Raw genomic sequence first — 18522 nt, 5'->3', positions numbered from 1 at the left:
TCTTTTGCTCTTCTAATTAAACAGTTTTACAAGTTTATAAGTTAATACATAAAGACATATGACATGGTTTGAACTTCAACCAAATCAGACTGAATGCCTTTGACTGTTGAATGATTATTTCAGGCTTTACAGGGCGACTCGCAGCAGCGCGCACACACCATATTTTAGCATGTTTTCTCAGCCAGCAGTCTGGTGGTTCAAATTTGTGTAGAGTACATTAGAAATCCTTCTAGTCTACCTCACTGATCAACAGTGTCTATTCACAGTGAATGAGGCATGACTGAAACATAGTAGAGATGTTACTGACACTGTATTGAGCAATACACACTCAACTGACTCTTGTATGTGTTAAGAAAACAAATTAAGTTGAGATTAACTGAATTGAAGCATTTCTAAAATGTACTTAAGGCATTAGCGTTGAAAAACGTAATATCTCAAGAGTTTAATTAGTCAATCAAGTCAAATAAAAGAAAAAAAAATGTTTTTCCATGTCTTGTGGGATTTCCACCTGGCATCACAAGACATATTCAAAAGATTTAATTTATTAAGTCTTGTGTACTCAAAATAGAACATATGCCACATTACTCACATTTCACGTACACTTTGAATGAGGATTTCTTATATTTACACCATTTTATTGTCTATTTGTACACAGGGCATGTCTTTCTTCCTTGTTCCTTTTCTCATCTCTTTGTTGTCTTTCCTCCTAGCCCCTCCCATCAGGTAAATGTTTACATTCTATATTTAAATTAATTGCCCAGCTTTGTTATTGTTGGCATTACCACATTTTCTATTACTGAGTGTGGTTCTAAACTAACAGGGCGCTACAGTGACAAACCAACCCTGATAGCAGATTAAGCTTGGTAAACTATGCTGAATCAACAAAACTGGGCCATCTTATTTTGAATGAAATACATTCCATAATTCAATTAAATTGAGGTAAAGAATTTAGTTCTTTGAGTGCAGCTTTATCATAACTGCTCATCTCTAATTCCTTACACTAAATGGAATCAACACAGGGATTTAGAGAGAGAAAGGTTACACCACTTTATAGATGATGAAAACCAGATTAAGGCTGATGATGAAAAATACAGACCTTGTATAAGTTAGCAGAGTAACAAATGAAGATATTACAAAGGAAAGGCATTTCCTTACGCTTATTTCAATTACTATACATTGACAATGGAGGTGTGTTATTTAGTCTGTCACTTACCACAGGAGGACCACTTCTGACAACAGGTAGAAGGGAAATAAAATGATTTTTCAAGGCTCAAAGATAAAAACTTGTATGAAAAATGTACAAAAACTGAAGAAAATATTTTCCTTCAGGATTAGGAGTCTGGAGTTTACTGCTCATAGCATTAAGAGCATCTATTATTCTGTTATTTCACTAAGCATGTAATCAGAGACAGTACAGTACAGCTGGCTGAACTCTATTCTTCAACGTCATACATCTCTCAAGCAACTCCAAAAGACAGTGGCATATGGATTACATTGTTTTCATGGACAGTAAATCACTGAGTGACCACTTGTGCCCTGTGGGTGAACGGTATAAGTCAAAAGAGACCCCTCCTATTGAAGGTAAAATGCTTTAATACACTAAATAAACAGCACTGTGCAAAAGTGAAACCCACACTTCATTTATTAACTGTCCAGTCAAAATGGCCATCAAGTTACTCATTTTAAGGAGATACTTCTGGAGAGGTTTGAGAAAAGATATTCTACTCCATCATAGTCAAAGAAAATAAGTGAAAAACATTACTTAAAATCTAAATATACAGATAAAAAGGAAAATGGGATTCCTAGCAATCATGTTAGATCTGGAAGATGATTAAAACTATAAAAAACGATAAAGGTTTCATCTATGAGAGAGAGGAGAAAATCAAGCTGCTTCAAATCTGAAAACATCCACAGGTGTTTCTGTCCATCTTTCCACTGTGAGAAGACAACTCAGTGCTATGGGTCTGAAAGGATGTGTAGCTGTCAAGAAGCCTCACTGAGAAAAGGAAAACAAAGAAGCTGCTGGTGTTTCCAGGACATTAGACTGGCCACATCATCACTGAATGTGTTTGGGACTACTTGGATGGTGAGAAGCAGAAAATACAACCAACTTCTAACGCTGAACTTTGGAAATGTGGAAGACGATTCAGCAGAATTCATCAAAAAGAAGCTGATAAATATAAGCACATTTTTTATTGTGGCTGAATTTAATATTATAATCAGCTGCTGAGGCTCTTTTCTCTCTGTTAAATACATGTTCTCAGCTTTTTTTCCCTGATGCTGAAACATGAATAACTAAATTCGCCATTTTGACATAAATTAAATAAATGAAGGGTGACTTCTGCACAGTACTGCTGGATCTTGCTGTACCAAATAATCTGTGAGACACTTAATCAGAAACCACAACTGGGTTGCAGCAACTCATTACACATAATTTGTAACCTTCATTTACCAACATGTTTTCATTATTGCCGCAAACTGCTGCAATTAACATGTGGTCACGTCAGAAATAATATCATGTTTGGCAGCAAAGTCAGTTTTCTACAACGAATGACTCCACTACTGTACTTAGTGACCTTTTCCCAGTGAAACAGTGTGTTTTCCTTTTTTTGTGCCTGAAACTAGGGCTGGCATTTCAGAGAAGAATTTTCCCCCTTGGCAACTTTCCTGTACAGTAGCTACAGTCACCTTCAAACAAGCTGCCATAATAAGGTAGTTAGCCCTTACCGGAGTTTTTGTCTGGCAGACGGCTGATCCTCCACACCACAGATTTGAAGGCCTGCTCATATTTAGCGGTGCCCAGGGTGACCCTCATAGCTGGTTCTGAGCCGGAACTGCTAGTGGAACCAAAGCTGGCTCCTTTATTGAAGCGTGCCTTGAGGGACTTCTCTCCAGTCACGCTTTCCTTGCGGAAGTTCTTGGCCCATATATCTGGAATGGGGTATCGGACAGCCACATTTTCGCATGGTATCAACGTGAGAGGGTCTCTATTGGACGAGAAGCCTGTCGACATCACCAACCACGACTGGAGCTCCACCTCAGCACCGCGTACACTGACAACCGTTCTCAGAGTGAAGGGGAGCGTCTTTTCCGCGTAAGCTGTCCGGAAACGCAGCAGCTCAAATCGCCGTCCAGCCGGGGGATCGTAGGCAATGATCCTGGAATCGTCAAATTCCGACTGGTCTGCGCACTCATGCAGTCTACAATCTTGCAAACGAATCCACCGTGTGGTTGTGTTTGGAATGATGTCATGCCGGGATACCACTTCTTTTCCTTTGACCTGGATGTCGTTGAGCCCAATGCGACATAGTGGTGAGCCCGTGAGGAACGCAAGCACGTTGACCTGGGTCGTCACCAGTTGCTCGAGAATACGGTTGTCCCCTTTAGACAGAACTCCATAAAAACTATCTACCACTTCAACCTGAATCTCCTCCTCGGAGTAGGATACAGATGAATCGATAGAGCCTGTGTCCACTGATAGGCCCACTAGCTTTTCCTGCAACGCGTACCTGAAGCTCAGGAAGTCCTGGTAGTCGATGGTCCCAAGTTTTACAAGTTGCTCTTTCACAGGTATGTGAACCACGGTCACCTTGGGCTGGATCTTGCGCTTCTCCTTGTACACCACCTGGTCCAAGCTGAGGGTATGCACACGGCCATTCTCTTCATAGTTCTGGAGCTTGTGGTCGGACAGCTCAAGTTGGGCATTCAGCTGGAACTCCTTGAAGGGTTTCTCCAAGCCTTTCTCATAGAAAAGCTGCAGCTGGCCAGCATCACTCAGCCTGACGAAGATGGGCCCCCAGTGCCGAGAGGACATGATGTTCTTTTTCTCTGGGATGCGCAGCAGCATGGGCCAGCCATTCTGCGGAGCCATGTGAGCCGGCTGATGAGGAGTTTCGTCCTCGTCCACTGCATCCACAGAGTCATCGGGTAAAGTGGCACTGCCTACCTGGTCCGGGTCAGAGATCTGCATGTTTCTGAACTGATCCAGATCATCTGCAGGAGGACCTGAGGGGTAAAGGTCATGCCCTCCAGCAGAGTCACTATCAGAGGAGAAGAGCAGGAGGGATTCCCTTTTGATATCAGCAGGCTGGGGCTCAAAAACAGAGGGACTGAAGGAGAAAGCATTTTCTGACCCATTGCTTTCAGACGACTTCAGCTCAGTCTTGTTAAAGTAGGCACTGAATGGATTAATAGGGGAAGGCTGCACGTTTGAGAACTCCTCGTCCAGGAAAGGATTCTTCTTGGTGTAAGGAGTGCTGCTGTTCAACAACGGACTATCCAAGCCAAACACAGGGTGGGTACTATCTGGTGTTAAGTCCAGGATGTGCCTGTCTGTCCCTTGGTTCCGGATGGGTGAAATAATTAGGTTGCTGTTGGCATCTTGTAACGGAGAATTGTTGAGGTTGTCGAGCTTGATGTTGGATGGTTTTGAAACATGCTTGTCTGGCATCTCATCATCATCAAAGGTTACCCAGCTGGCAAAGCGGCTGGAGCTGATGTACGGTTGGCCGTTTGTGTGCGAATTGTTGGCTGTCCAGTTCAGTGTATCCATATTCATTCCCTCATCCTCTTGGCAAACAGACGAATCTGCAAAACATACATAAAAGTTTAACATGAGTACAGACCACAGCCAATTCACACTTTTCAAAAAATCTCCCAACAGAAAGTATCTATAGGGAAGCTTCTAGTCTTCAGCTGTTGCGTTTCATCTTTCAGGAAGCACGGACAAGACGGCTGACAACTCCTGCTGCGCTCGAACCGTCCTGAGTGTTTATTTGTTTCTCATCATTGAAACAAGCTTAATGAGATACAGAGTGACTGAACTAATGAGCAGAACTAACGAAGGAGCTGAAAGGCATTTTGCCTCACTGGGAGAAAGCAGAGACCATCAAAATGCAGCACACATACAAAATATTTATATATAGTTCCCTCACATTAGCGACATCCTGTAAGAGACGGAAGGCCATTCAATTATTTCAGTTGGACAGTTATGCAATGTCCACCTTTTGGTCAGATGTTTGGTTTCTAAAAGATTTCCTGTTCACAGGCATGAAGAGAGAGAGTGATCACAACATATAACTTTAGCTTCGCCCCCCCCCCCTTAAAAGGGAGCAACGTTAGTTTGCGGGTTACATACAAAACAATGACAACCCACAGACACTGTTCACTAACAGTTTACGCTCGAGAAAGAGCATCTGCCACCACGTTATGAACACCTTTCCTGTGTGTAATATCCAGCATGTAATCTTGTATTAAAAGGGCCCACCTCATCAAACGTTGATTTTTATTATACATCCTGGATAAAAACACCAAAAGGTTGTGATCAGTATATACTCTGATTGGCAAACCGCTCGATCCAACATACACATCAAAATGCTGAAGTGCTAGAAGTAAGGCTAAAGCTTCCTTTTCAATGGTTGAATAACTGAGTTGATTTTTGTTACATTTACATGAGTAGTAACACACATCCCGCTATACCGCAGCCATCCACTTGTAATAATAAGAAGAGGCGCCTCACTTAAAAGCACTTTCACACGTCGAAAGGCATGTTCACAGTCAGAGGACCACTGAAACGGTATGGAGGGGCTGAGTATTTTAGTAAGAAGCTCAACAACAGTGGAAAAATTTCTATAAAACCCCCTATAGCACCCAGCCATGCCTAGAAACCGCCACAACTCACGCCTTGTGGCTGGAGTAGGGAATTTCACAATATCCGCTACCTTTAGCATATAATGGACGCATGTGACCTCCGCCTACCTGCTTTGCCAGATATGTTACAGTAGCTTTTGCAAATTCACACTTTGCTAGATTAAGTGTTAGGGAAGCTGATGCTAACTGCTCAAAAAGCGTGCGCAAAGATTTCATATGGCTGGTCCAACCAGACGAATAAAAAATAAAAATAGCAGGGGACAGCGATTAGAATCAGCCAAAATCGGTGGATTCTAATCACAGCAGATTTTGGTAGATTTTTGGAGGTAAATAACATAAGCCAGGTAAGAGCACTCATGCTGCAAACAAAAAACAAAAAGACTGGCTAGTAAAATCAACCAATTTGTAATTAATATCCAACCAATAACCACTAGTAAACTTGAAATTAAATGGCTACGTTCACATTACCAGGTTGAAGTGGCACAAATCTGATTTTTTGCCCTAATGTGACTCAGATCTGATGTTTTCAGGGCTGTGTGGACACGCAAATCTGATCTTTTCAAATCCGATCTAAGCAACTTTCATATGTGAGCCTAGATCGGATATGGTTCAGCTGAGAGCTGATCAGAGTTAATTATCTTTGCAGCGAAAGCTCGTTCTGCTTGTTAGTCACGTGACGTTACTGAGTAGGATGTGCGCATGCGGGTCATTTTAGGACGCTGGTTCGTAATGATAATGATATTTGATTCAGAGGAATAAAAAAAATCACCTTTAGCACAACATCAAACTGATGTGTGGAGAAAACCTGGAGCGGAACTCCAGTCAAACTGCACTAGAACTCCTGTAAAGTGTTGTGTAAATTAACAGAATCATAAACTCAGAAGTCAGAACATCCGTCTGGCATACAATCTTCCTCTATCCTAAACTATTATAGCTCATGTCAGTTCGTCATCTGTGCTGTGAATATGTATCTCTGTCTCTGCTGTGTCATCTGTTTGTATGTTGTTATGTATTTGTTCCTTGTGCCACTAACTGTAATCTGTAAGCATCTTTGGGTCCTAGAAAAGCGCTACACAAATGTCATGTATTATTATTATCACTATTATTATTATTATTATTAAAGTGTACAAAGACATCCAGGATGCAAACCTGCAGAAGTTTGCAAAGAATCTGCTTAAACATTAATAATCTGAAATACAGCAGCCACCTTTAGAAAGAACACTTTGTTTAAAAAAAACTGCAGTATTGGAACGATGTGTTAAATAAACAAGACTTGACTCGACATTTCATATCCTAACAATTAACTCCGGCACACATGTCCAAATACTTTTTGGGTCACTGTACACTCAGCCCAAAGGAAAACCAAAGCAAAGTTCCAGTAACTTTATGAATGTGAGTACCGTTTGTAAATGTAAAGCAAACTGATTAAAATTCTACTGGCCTCATAACAGTGAATATTTTTTGTGTCTACCTCTGGCACAAAGCAGCTCATATGAATGTGGATTCTCTCTCCAGAGGAGAGGCCCCTTCCAGCATGAATTCAGCGGTTGCAGGGCTTTCTGAAACTAAGCTGAATCTCTTGGCCATTCCAGCACTCTGAATGCATCTCTCTGCTGCCAAATTAGAAAAAAGATTCACCTGTTGCTAGGCACCGGCATTCTGTACCTCAGGTCCACGAACACTGCCAGTGAATTTGCTCTCTTCAACACAATAACACACAAAGGTAAGTCCTTTCCCCTTACACCATTACATGTTTGCTTTTTGCCCTGTTTGTGTGCACTTGTGGGGCGTGTTGCATTTTGTTTAAAGTCACCACGGTGCTCTGGCACACAGCAAAGTCATGCACTACTATGTCCTTGGGCCATATCTGACGTTACCGAATACCACAATCATTTAATAAATGTGCATTTAATAAATTAAGTGCTGATGTTAGTCAAATGATCTTTCTTCATTCTCTTTCTCATCCAATGTTTTTTTATTACTTCACCTTTATTTAACCATTCCCTTTGTACAATCTCTCTAATTCAGGGGCTCCCAATCCCAGCCCTGGTGACCCCATGCTCTGCACATTACTGCGTTTTCCCTACTCCACCCCGCCAATGAGGAGCTTGTTAATTAGTTAATGAGTTGAATTAGGTGTAGGACTAGAAATCCCAGCTCGAATCTACGATTAGTTCAAAAACATATACAACAGAAAATACTGCACTTGTTTACAGCTCATACAAACAGAACATCACCAACTAATTAACTACACACTTACATACTTTGAATGGGAGCTGTATGTAGCTGTATGCAAAGGTTTGAAAACCCCCAGTCAAATTGGATGTTTTGTGAATTGAAAATAAGTTAACACATCCACTGTATGGTAAAACTTACACACAGAGGTGGGCAATATGACAGTATTTTTCTGTTATCGTGATAAATTACATCAGAATACACTTTTCTGAGCATATTGTGGACACTGTCAGAACTTAAAGAGCCACCACCTGCATGTTTCATTACAAAGAGAGCATAACTACTCCTTAGAGCAACATAGCTGAATAAAGATTGTTAACACCTTACTGTACGGTACTGTTCATAAGGCTGTATGACACCTACATAAGCAGGTCATGACATCTGACATAACCCTACATAAATGTTTATAAACCTTTATTCCAGTAGGCATCATCTGTCATAAAGGCTACTTCAGCTAACTTTGATCAAAAGTGGCAAATGTAACCTTTAAAACAAATGATGCCTATTGGAATCACCATTAATAAACATGTATGTAGAGTTACTTCAGTTGTCTTGACAATCTTATGAAGGTGTTCCGTAGCCTTATGAACAGCACCCTACAGTAAAGTGTCTTCTAAAGATTTTTTAGCGCACATATTCTATTTATTTGCTGACATATTGGAAAAAATATGTTAAATTCAGCGAATAAATAGTAATGGTGGTAATTGTGCATTTAAATGTTCAAACGTGTTCTCTGTAGAGGATGTTTTAACTTATTTTCAACACAACTACAAAAAAATTACTGGGGTGCCTAAACTTTTGCACACACCTGTATGCAAATGAAACAAAGAAACTCCAGTACAAGAGATCTTCTCTCCTGAGGAAAGTGAACACGTCAGTCCAGAAGAAGGGCACCAATGCACCAGTTTGGCAATCTTTTTTTTTTTTTGGTTTCCAACCAAATGAACATGGAGATCCACTGGATGTAAACAGCGTTACCTGCCGCCTGTGCAAAATATAGCTATCATTATGTATTTTTAAGCGATATAAGAAGATAGCCCGGATTGTAATCATATGGTACTTGCATTACAGTCAGGAAAATAGCTCTGTAGTGCTCATATGTGGTTCTCTGTGAGGAATTTGGATTAGAATGATGATTTTTATAGAGACAATTCTGCAGATGATAATCGTTGGTCTAAATTTCCACTACCATCCAATCCCTACGGTGCAACTTTAAACACTCGGCACAAAAAAGAGCACAATGAGCCCAGTGACACCTTCACTTAATATGCAATCTGGCAAACAACATGAGTCTCATATTTACCTTCAAAGTCTCCAGCCTGGACTCTTATCAGTGCGAGGGAGTGGCTAAGAAGATTACTAAGCGTCAGCGGCACAGAAAAATGTGAACTACTGTACAAAGAGAATTCTGCAGAAGTTCCAAACAAGCCTTTTCATGTTCCAACAAAAGATACAGCAGGAGAGCCGGAGGATGAGATCTGAGGCTCGATGAGCAGCAGACATTAAGGTTCATCCAGTTTCAAACAGGTTGCAATGACAGAAATGTTAGTAAACCAACCCGCGTCCCACTTCTTTTCTCCCCTCGTCCTCTTTTTAAACTTTTGTCTTGCTATAGTAGGACTTTAGGAGGACACTGGGGGTACTGAACAGGGGGTCTAATCAGCCAGCACTAAGGCAACTGCCTGTTACTAAGCACCAGCTTCTGTGGGTATTTCTTACCACAACAACAATGAACTCCAACTCTATGGCATTTCAGGAGCACCGAACACTCTGAATCTCTTTACCTTGCACAGCATCACAGCTTTGAATTTAAAACATACATAATGTTAATAAATTATACAAAAATGACCCTCAAGAATACAATGAAGGAAAAAAAAAAACTCACATCTCTTCAGTCTTGAAAGTTCAGACTCCAACGTCTGATGCTAATTTCCCCTGTCAGCATAAAAAAGGCACGCTAATTCCCACTGCCAAAGAGGAATAAAGCAGTGATGAAAGGAAACAGAAACTTCTGAACAACTTCCCTCCTCTACGTGCGCTCAAGACAAAGGCAATATCTCCATGCTGACAGCAGCGAACGAACTCACGCAAAGAAGATAAAGCAGTAATTCATCCCTCCGTTATGAAGGTATCCAGGGGGAGAAGAAAACACAAAGTCCTCCAGAGCTGCTGTGAGCGGAGCCAGAGAGAGACTTACCGGTGTGTTAGGGTTAGGCTCAGCAGTGCAGGGGCTGAAGAAAGAGCAGATGGTTCACTCGCACTAAACAGCTCAATTCTGCACCGCAGGAGCTAGCAGCAGGTCATGTGACCCGCTGGCCACAAAGTTGCCTGCACAGCCGAGCTGAGACATGTAGATGCCTGTTTGTCTGCCCCTACTGCCCCCAGTAAGTGTGCAAGTCTCAATCTCTTCCTATCTTTCTGCTTCTCTTCCCCTCCCTCTGTCTCTCGTCCTGCGGGATGCTTTGCAACAGGTAGTTGCAGATACAGTGTTGGCCTAAATAATTCAAATACTCAAGTATTTGTTCATTGTGTGTAGAATTATAGATAAAATTTGTTGCCTAAACTACAACCAACTGCATCAACAAAGATGTTCAGATAGAACATTTACTACTAATATGTGAAAAATGTTAATAATAAATACATTACAGCTGTTTTAGTATAATGTCAGGTATTACACTAAAGCTGAAACTGAAGCTAAAAGAGCTCTTCCTCAGAAATCAGTCACATCTGTTGAAATACTTTAAATTATCTGCTGATTAGAACAATTGCTCACTGCAAATTTTATAATCAGAGACACAACAAGTTTGATGAATCATTTCAAATAAGTACAGTGATTCTTATCCAAGAACAGCCATGCGTCCACTTCACGCTGTCTCTGACTCAGTCATGTAACTGCTCCGGGGGCAGTAACAGCACTTATTGTCTCTCTTTTTTACAGCTCCTTTAAAACGTCACAGCACAAACAGATCTGTTTACTGTAATGAAATAAAAAAAAAAAAAACGTCTTTACCGCTCTGTCAGAGAAGAGTCTGCTCCACACAGTTAGTACAGCGCAGGAGCTGCTCAGTAACTGTGCGCCAATCTTCAGGGTTAAAGGGTGAATTAGCAGATACACACTAACTCCAGCGTTTAAGATCATTTACTGTTAAACTGTGCTGAACGATCAGCAGAGCTTTATTTTACTGCAAAAGAGGATTATTTTATTTTTACCTACAAATCTGATTCTGCTGTGGAGCCACAACAGGGCAGTAAAAGAGCCGCATGTTGCCGACCCTCTGATGTAGACAATAAGTATTCAGAAACTGTAAAATCCTGCTTGGACCACCATACTACAACCCAATACAAGCAAAGCTACTTGGGGGGGGGTGAAGATAATAATAATAATAATAATAATAATAATAATAATAGTAATAATAATAGTAATAATAACAACAGTTTTTATGTAGCATTTTTCAATGTACAAAATCTCAAAATGTTTTCTATAGAAAGTCAAGCATTATTTTAGAAAGATAAACAGACCGTTCCCTAAATGAAAATCAGAAATATTACTTCAACAAGCACAAAGAACATCATCAGAGAAAGGACTCTAAAATAAACAGAAACATATTTATAGAGGAAGAGAAAGAATAATATTTACAGTGAAAGCACAACTCAAACACAACCTTGACCTAATTATCCACAATCTGTTGTTGTAGACACAACCTGACGGTTCCCACTTAAACCTTAAGGTCAATCCACCCCCTCATATCTCTCTCTCCCTCTCTCTCTCTCTCTCTCTCTCAGTTCTAGTTGGCAGGTTAGAGTGATTCTGCTCCATAAACTGGACTCCAGCACAGAGCTGAGCAGTGAGGAGCTGAGTAATTCTGGGACAGTGGAAACACTAAAGCAGCTTCTAATGGCACCCTCTCAGAGCCACAGCCACTCTACAGTCTCTCCCCTCTTCACACTCACCTCCATCCTCCTCCACCATGCTGACCACAGAGGCTGCACCAACAGGTCTCAGCACGTAACATTTGATTTAATTCTTTGGTCTAAAATGTTTTTATGAACAGATATTATGATGTTCTACAAAACCTGAATGTATAAAGTCAATACGTCTGCTTTATAATGAGTCACGCATGTGAGTAGAATAATCATTCACTCCTTTCTCAGGCACATACACTATATCACACTACATAACACATTATGATTTCATTTATGAGGTACAATGCATACAGGCTTCATAGGAAGTGTTACTTTCTTACTATTATATTCAATCATAATATTGATTCTAACATTCCAAAAATAGTCAATGAATCTCCGCTTTCAGATGCACTTTTACTGCTGCAGTGTGCAGTGTAAGGTGGAAGTGGAGTGAGATTTAGAGTAAATCAGCTTACTGCTTTTGAGGAAGTGTGACATGCTCGTTCATAAGGAAAACAAAACTGAACCAGCTAGGCAGAAGCACTGAATCTACTGTAGAAGCACACAGACTTATGAAGGCCACTTTTTTTTCCACTAAGCCACAACACACAAACCCTCAAAAGGCCTAAAATAACCCTTAACATATGTGAAAGGCATATTTGCAGTGGGCCACTCCTCAGCCAACCCTGTTTACACAGTTCATACATTAAATCCAGCCTATATGTTCTGCACATACTGCATCTTGGCCTACTACCTCAGCGAACTTGTGAAGGAACTTGTTTGTTACTTCCATCATCTGCTGTGTGAGAATGAGGATGTATACCAACTAGGCTCTGTAATATGTGCAATAATTACTATATTTTACTTTGTGCGAGGAGAAACTGTTTTGTCCTCCCTTGTATTCCAGTATATGACAAAACTGAGTCGAGATAATGTTGCACTCTAAAGCCTCATGGAAAAGTATTCGCAAAACCGATTCACTTACTATCCAGCTTAACTGCTTACTCTCCTCGGTGGAAACAACAGGTGGCCAGCAGGCTGTCAGTCATGGTCTTTATGCCTTAATCTGCTCTGAGACCTCTCTAACCCTTCCTCTGTTTTTCTTTCTTTCCAGTGACCATTCTTTAACCCTGAACTACCTGCTTCCATACCGTCATTGTCTTTAGAAAACTTTGGAAGTCCATTTTATCAGTTATTTTCTTTTTCTTACACCATTTGTAAACAGCAGCAAACATTTACGAGTATGAATTTTTGTATGATAAATGCACAAATAGAAATGGTTAAAATGACATATATTGTAAATATATTACATTATTGTAACTCCTTTGGCTACAAAATGTGTCTATTGCAAAAAAAGTTAGATTTTTTTTTAACAACAAAAGTACTGGTGTTGTGTGTATATGTATGTATGTATGTATGTATGTATGTATGTAGTGTCAAAGTAGTACAGTGGTGCAGATTAGTATCATCGTAAATTATTGTTTTCTTCTTTTAAATTTGAAAATATAGTGGAAACAGTATACATGTGACTGTATAGTGTTCAACACATTTAATTAGAAGTGCTATTATGATTGGTCATTAAATTTATATCCAAAAATCTAAATGTTTTTCTTTTTACACTGGACCAAAGAATAATTTGCATGTATTTCTATAGAAATGTGTAAGGTTGGTGTTCACAGCGCCTTAACCCTTCTGCAAGTAAGTTCTAATTATCTCCAAAGGTCTGCACAGAGCAAGTTCTTCTAGCATGTGTGTAGCTGCAGTTCTTGAATGTGATTATGCAGCTTCAGCTCCACGTCATCAGCAGGCCAAGTTACATGCAAACAAGATCAGATACTTAATTCTAGGGTATTTTTTATTAGCTTTTTTGCATGTAATTTAATAAAGTGGTCACACATTCCATGGAGCATAAAATATTCACAACACAAATTAGGCCAGTTTGTCGCACCACTGACAGAGGAAACTTTCCCTTTTTCGTGAGTGAAACACATCACAGGAGAGTATTTCGTTCAGGCTTTAAAATATACTTGGACCATGGATGCCCACCTCGTGCACACAGCTGTCCTGTTGCTATATGGAACCGTACTATCTGGGGACCAGCCACCACAAATCGCACTGGTGGGGCTGTATTTTGCGAAAGTGTTAAAATCAACACTAATTACTATAGAAAAATAAGAAAGCATGAAGATATCCGCTTTTGATTATTAGGGCTTGAAGAATGCTATATGAAGCTGACTGCTTATGTCTGCTGATTTTCCTTATTGATAAGACAACGTTTGCGTTTCACTTCTTTTATTATGCCCTATTCACAGAAACAGCAGCGCAGCAAAACCACCCCAAACTAATATTTCAGCTTCCAAAAAAAATGTTGTTTCTTTAAGGACCAAGAAGTTTAGTGATTAAAGCCTACTGTGACTATGTTCGTACCCAGAACGATGCTGGTCAGCTAGCTAACAGGCTAAAAGATAGCCTTGAGCCTAATCATTAATATCACAGGCTTGAATCAAAGTACTTACAGTATGATTCACTGTAAAACGGCAATATAAAAGTCTAAAAAATGTCACTTGAATGGGTCACACACTTCAAATATTCCTGCTACAGTCAGAAGTAGCATCAAACACAGGCTAAACCCCAAACAGCTCCATAATTCCTAGTGCGCCAGCTATGAAAGTTTAGAAATTTTAGCCCTCTACAGCCAAATAGTGCCAAATAATCATTCATGGATGTGTCTGAGTCCCAAATGACTATTTCTTAGCTGCATTTAAATTTCTTAGCAGTATTTAAATTCCTACGTAGGACACTATGTAGGGAGCCGGGAGCCATTTGAGATTCAACCCCAGTGAAGGTTTTGCATTAAACAGTGCTGTGTTACCACATGTTTATTGTTATATGACAAAAACTTAAAAAAATCATGAAATGACTACAGCGATGGGTGACTAAACTTTCTGCTCATTCAGCAGTCCATGGTTGCTTGGCAACGTTACCGTACTCTAAAGGAACTACATTTCTTGGGAAAATACTTGTTTATGTCAATTATTATTAACTTTAAGTATTTTATAAAAAATGTTGTATTTTATTACATTTTAATTGCATTATGCAATTATGGCCAACATAATTACATTATGTTGGCCACTGTTTTATAAAAGCAATAAGTCATGAGAGGCTGTGCTGCACTGCGATTTTATCACAGGGATTTTATACCCTAAACACATGCGCGGTGATGTCTGACACGGCTCTTGCCTCATCATAGCACAATGTCCAAAGTTTGTGTCCAGTTCCAGCAGCAGGCTGGTTTCTGTTCTACAGGGCTGTGGAGGAAGCAGAAGTGAGAACAGGCTGCCGCTCTTATCCTGAGGGATGGGTGCAGGTGTGGCTCTCCGGAGGTGCAGAGGTCAGAGGTCACAGACAGAGAGGAAACGTGTGACATGCACAGCAGGATGAGCTCTCATCCAAGCAGTTGCTTGCTATCCTGTAGAATTACTACAGGATGCTCTACCTATTCAGAAACGTGCATGCTTTCTGACGGTGCTCTTTCAAACTGATTAGTGCTACGTGAGAGGCAGAGTACCATTTAACTTGTTTACAGAGGAGTAGAAAGGATTTCTGAGAGAAGTGGAAAAGATGAGCAGAAGCCCACACAGACTTGTGCTGACCTTTTTGAACTAAACCATAACACACAAACCCTCAAAAGGCCAAAATAAACCCTAACATATGTGAAAAGCATACTGAGAAACAAGCACCACAAACCAGCCTGAGTCACTTCATATGATTTGCACTGTACCCTCTGGTCAGTTCTCAGCCAACCTGGTTCACTGAGTTCATTCAGTCGCATGCAACAGTTTGAACACCCTCGGTCAAATCACTCCTCTTGTTGACTTGAGAAAATAAGTTAAATCCAATCAAATCACATTTATTGTCACATCTTAGGAGCGTAGGCCACAAAAACACACACTCTCAAAAACACACACACACACACACACACACACACACACACACACACAATATATATATATATATATATATATATATATATATATATATATATATATATATATACACAAACATACATTTCCATATATGCAATATGTGAGTCTGAGGTAAATAAATGAGATGCAGGGTATGTTCCAGATTATACAATACATGGATAGAAGATGTACACACACTAAAATATGCCATTTTTCAGCAAATTTTAGTCTGCAATTTCTATTTATTTGCTCTTTCCAACATATTGGAAAATAAAAATCTAAAATGTCCCATAATTTTTGCATAGGCCAAATTTTATGTTTATTTTTTTCCTCCAATATGTTAGATTCATCAAATAAACTGTAAATGCGAAGAAGTTTGATCTCTGTAGATGATGTGTACTTATTTTCAAAACACATCATTTGACCAGGGGTACCCAAACTTTTGCATAGAACTGTACATTAAACAAGTTGATATGTTCTGTGTGTGCAGCACATCATTTGGAATACTGTTAAAATCTTGTCAAGGCTGCTGTCCTAGCCATGCTCCAGTTATAGTGTGTTACAGGACAGGGCTGTGACTATTGATTATACTAATAATCAAGTACTCAAGCAATTGTTTTGACGATTAATTAAATAATTTAACAATAAAAATACACTACACAGAGCCTCACAAAGACTCCATAAATAATTTTTATAAAAAAATAAATAAATAAACAGGAAGGCTTTGTGACAAAAAATGCATAATGTGTGTACCTATCAGGCTTTGTTTCTTACAGTAAGAAAAAAACAGATAAACCAAAAAAAATGAAATATGCAGGTTGTTTGCAGCTATCTGCATGCTTTTTAAGCCATGTTTATTGCCGAAATGAGAGAAATTTTGAGACCTCTTGAATGTTGCTTGAGACGCCACTTCAACGTTTATAAACTTCAAATGCCTCCAATGTCTGTGCTTCAGTACAGCTAGCTGAAGCAGTATTAAACCTAGTGAGGGAAAGTAAATGTACACCACCACTAGCCTGGTGCCAAAACTACATGAAATGGCTATAGAAGCACTAGTGTAAATTACCGTTATTCTTCTGTTATTCTTCTGTTCCTGCCGAGGAATAGGCATTTCTGTTTTTGGTCAGCTGGTTACTCACAGTGGAAAATACCACAGAATCACTTGTCTGTGTTAGCACACTGAATTCATGGACCTCCATCATTAGTCAGTTCAAATTAACTCAGATATACCAAGTGCTACCATTAGAGTGTCAGTTCTAGTCTATTGCTTCATGTGCTTAGAAGCCAGCAGCCACTGAAACGATCATGTCCGCTAATCCATGGCAGTATCAAAGTATGTTTTTTGGAATCTTTATAAGTCTATACAGTAGCGTGGAAAGGTCTTAAAAGATCTTACATCTAAAGAGATGTAAATCTGAACAAGCAGCATAAAATCATAAACACAAAATTAGATCTGTGTTATCTAATCAATCTTTCACTAATGGGGACCCTATTTTCCAAAATTCTGCATAATTAAATCAATAAGATACACACAAACTCATTCAGAGTGATTTGATGTGATATGCACCATTCTGCTCACAGAGTCAGAATTCTTCACAGTGGTGGTGATGGGAACTACACGTCTGAAGAGTTAAAAAGCTACAAAACCTTATTACACTATACTATTGTTACGAATATGCTCCCTGATGTCTGAGACAGAGTTTTGAGCTCATCTTTTAAGCAAAAGCTATAAAAAAACAATCCATTCACTGGGGAGGGGCACTGCATGGCAAAATAGCCTCCCAAAAACTTACTTTTTCAGATTTACCACTATTTTACCATCATCAACATTCCATTTAAAAATTTAGAAGAAGTGTAGGTTCACTGCTGGTTTTGGATAGTAAATTAAAAAAATAAATAAATAAATAAAAAAACTGTAGACATTGCGACTTCTGGTTCCTATCACCACCACTGTAAGGAAATAAGACACAGTAAGTTTCTCTACAATGAACCATTTCATTACAAACCTGAATCATACAGAAATTCCAGTGAAAAATTGGGGGATGTCCTCTTTAAATTAAATCAGGTGTGCTTGTGATGAAATGTAAAATGGCTGTTGTCTTATAACTGTGTTCTTCTAACCTAAATTTTTAAAAACAAAACAAAGAAATCTGGACGTTTATCTTCCTGTTAAAACACATTTACTGCCATTTTCTTAGCTTCCTAAGACTTTTGCACAGTCAAAACCCGTTCAAACATTTAATTAAGGCTATTTGTTGACACTGTCCCGGTGAAAGGACAGATCTAGAAGGAGAAAGAACACAGACAGGAGAGAAAGAGAACAGCTGGAAGAGTGCATGCTTTATCTGCCCCATGCAGCACTTCCATACAAAGCTATCATAAAGACGTAATGCTCCTTCACCCCCCCACAAACCGCACAGCTGCATCAACACACTCTACACATACAGGCCTGCACTCTCACTCACAACAGCACACATTCATTCACAAAACATACACTGCTTCATTCAGCGCATGTGCCCACCCAAACACGCTCATAAAACACACACAGGACACATGCGGTATTGTCCCTATCGACACTGAAATAAAACTGCAAAGACTGAGTCACATGTCCAGAAATACAGCTAACTGACTGACAGAGACTGTGGACACTCAAATAATACTGTACAAACAGACTTAAAGCACAAAACCTAACTGCTAGTTACACCTGGTACTTACAGCCAGCCACAAACAAACAACAAACAACAACAAACAGGACCAGGTGTTGAGTGTG

General features: G+C 39.6%; 1 protein-coding gene across 6 annotated transcripts in view; it reads right to left on the bottom strand.

The window, feature by feature from the left end:
* Nucleotides 1–18522, bottom strand: part of ston2 (stonin 2) — a 57919-nt gene that overhangs the window by 8483 nt on the left and 30914 nt on the right. For all 6 annotated transcript variants that reach the window (XM_036593066.1, XM_036593068.1, XM_036593065.1 and 3 more), the window contains one exon: nt 2728–4587. In XM_036593066.1, coding sequence (XP_036448959.1) covers nt 2728–4587 — 1860 coding nt within the window. The remainder of the gene's footprint in view (nt 1–2727; nt 4588–18522) is intronic.

This window comes from Colossoma macropomum, unplaced genomic scaffold (genome assembly GCF_904425465.1).
Source record: "Colossoma macropomum unplaced genomic scaffold, Colossoma_macropomum, whole genome shotgun sequence".
NCBI classification, from domain to species: Eukaryota; Metazoa; Chordata; class Actinopteri; order Characiformes; family Serrasalmidae; genus Colossoma; species Colossoma macropomum.
This window is presented reverse-complemented; position numbering and strand designations above follow the sequence as displayed.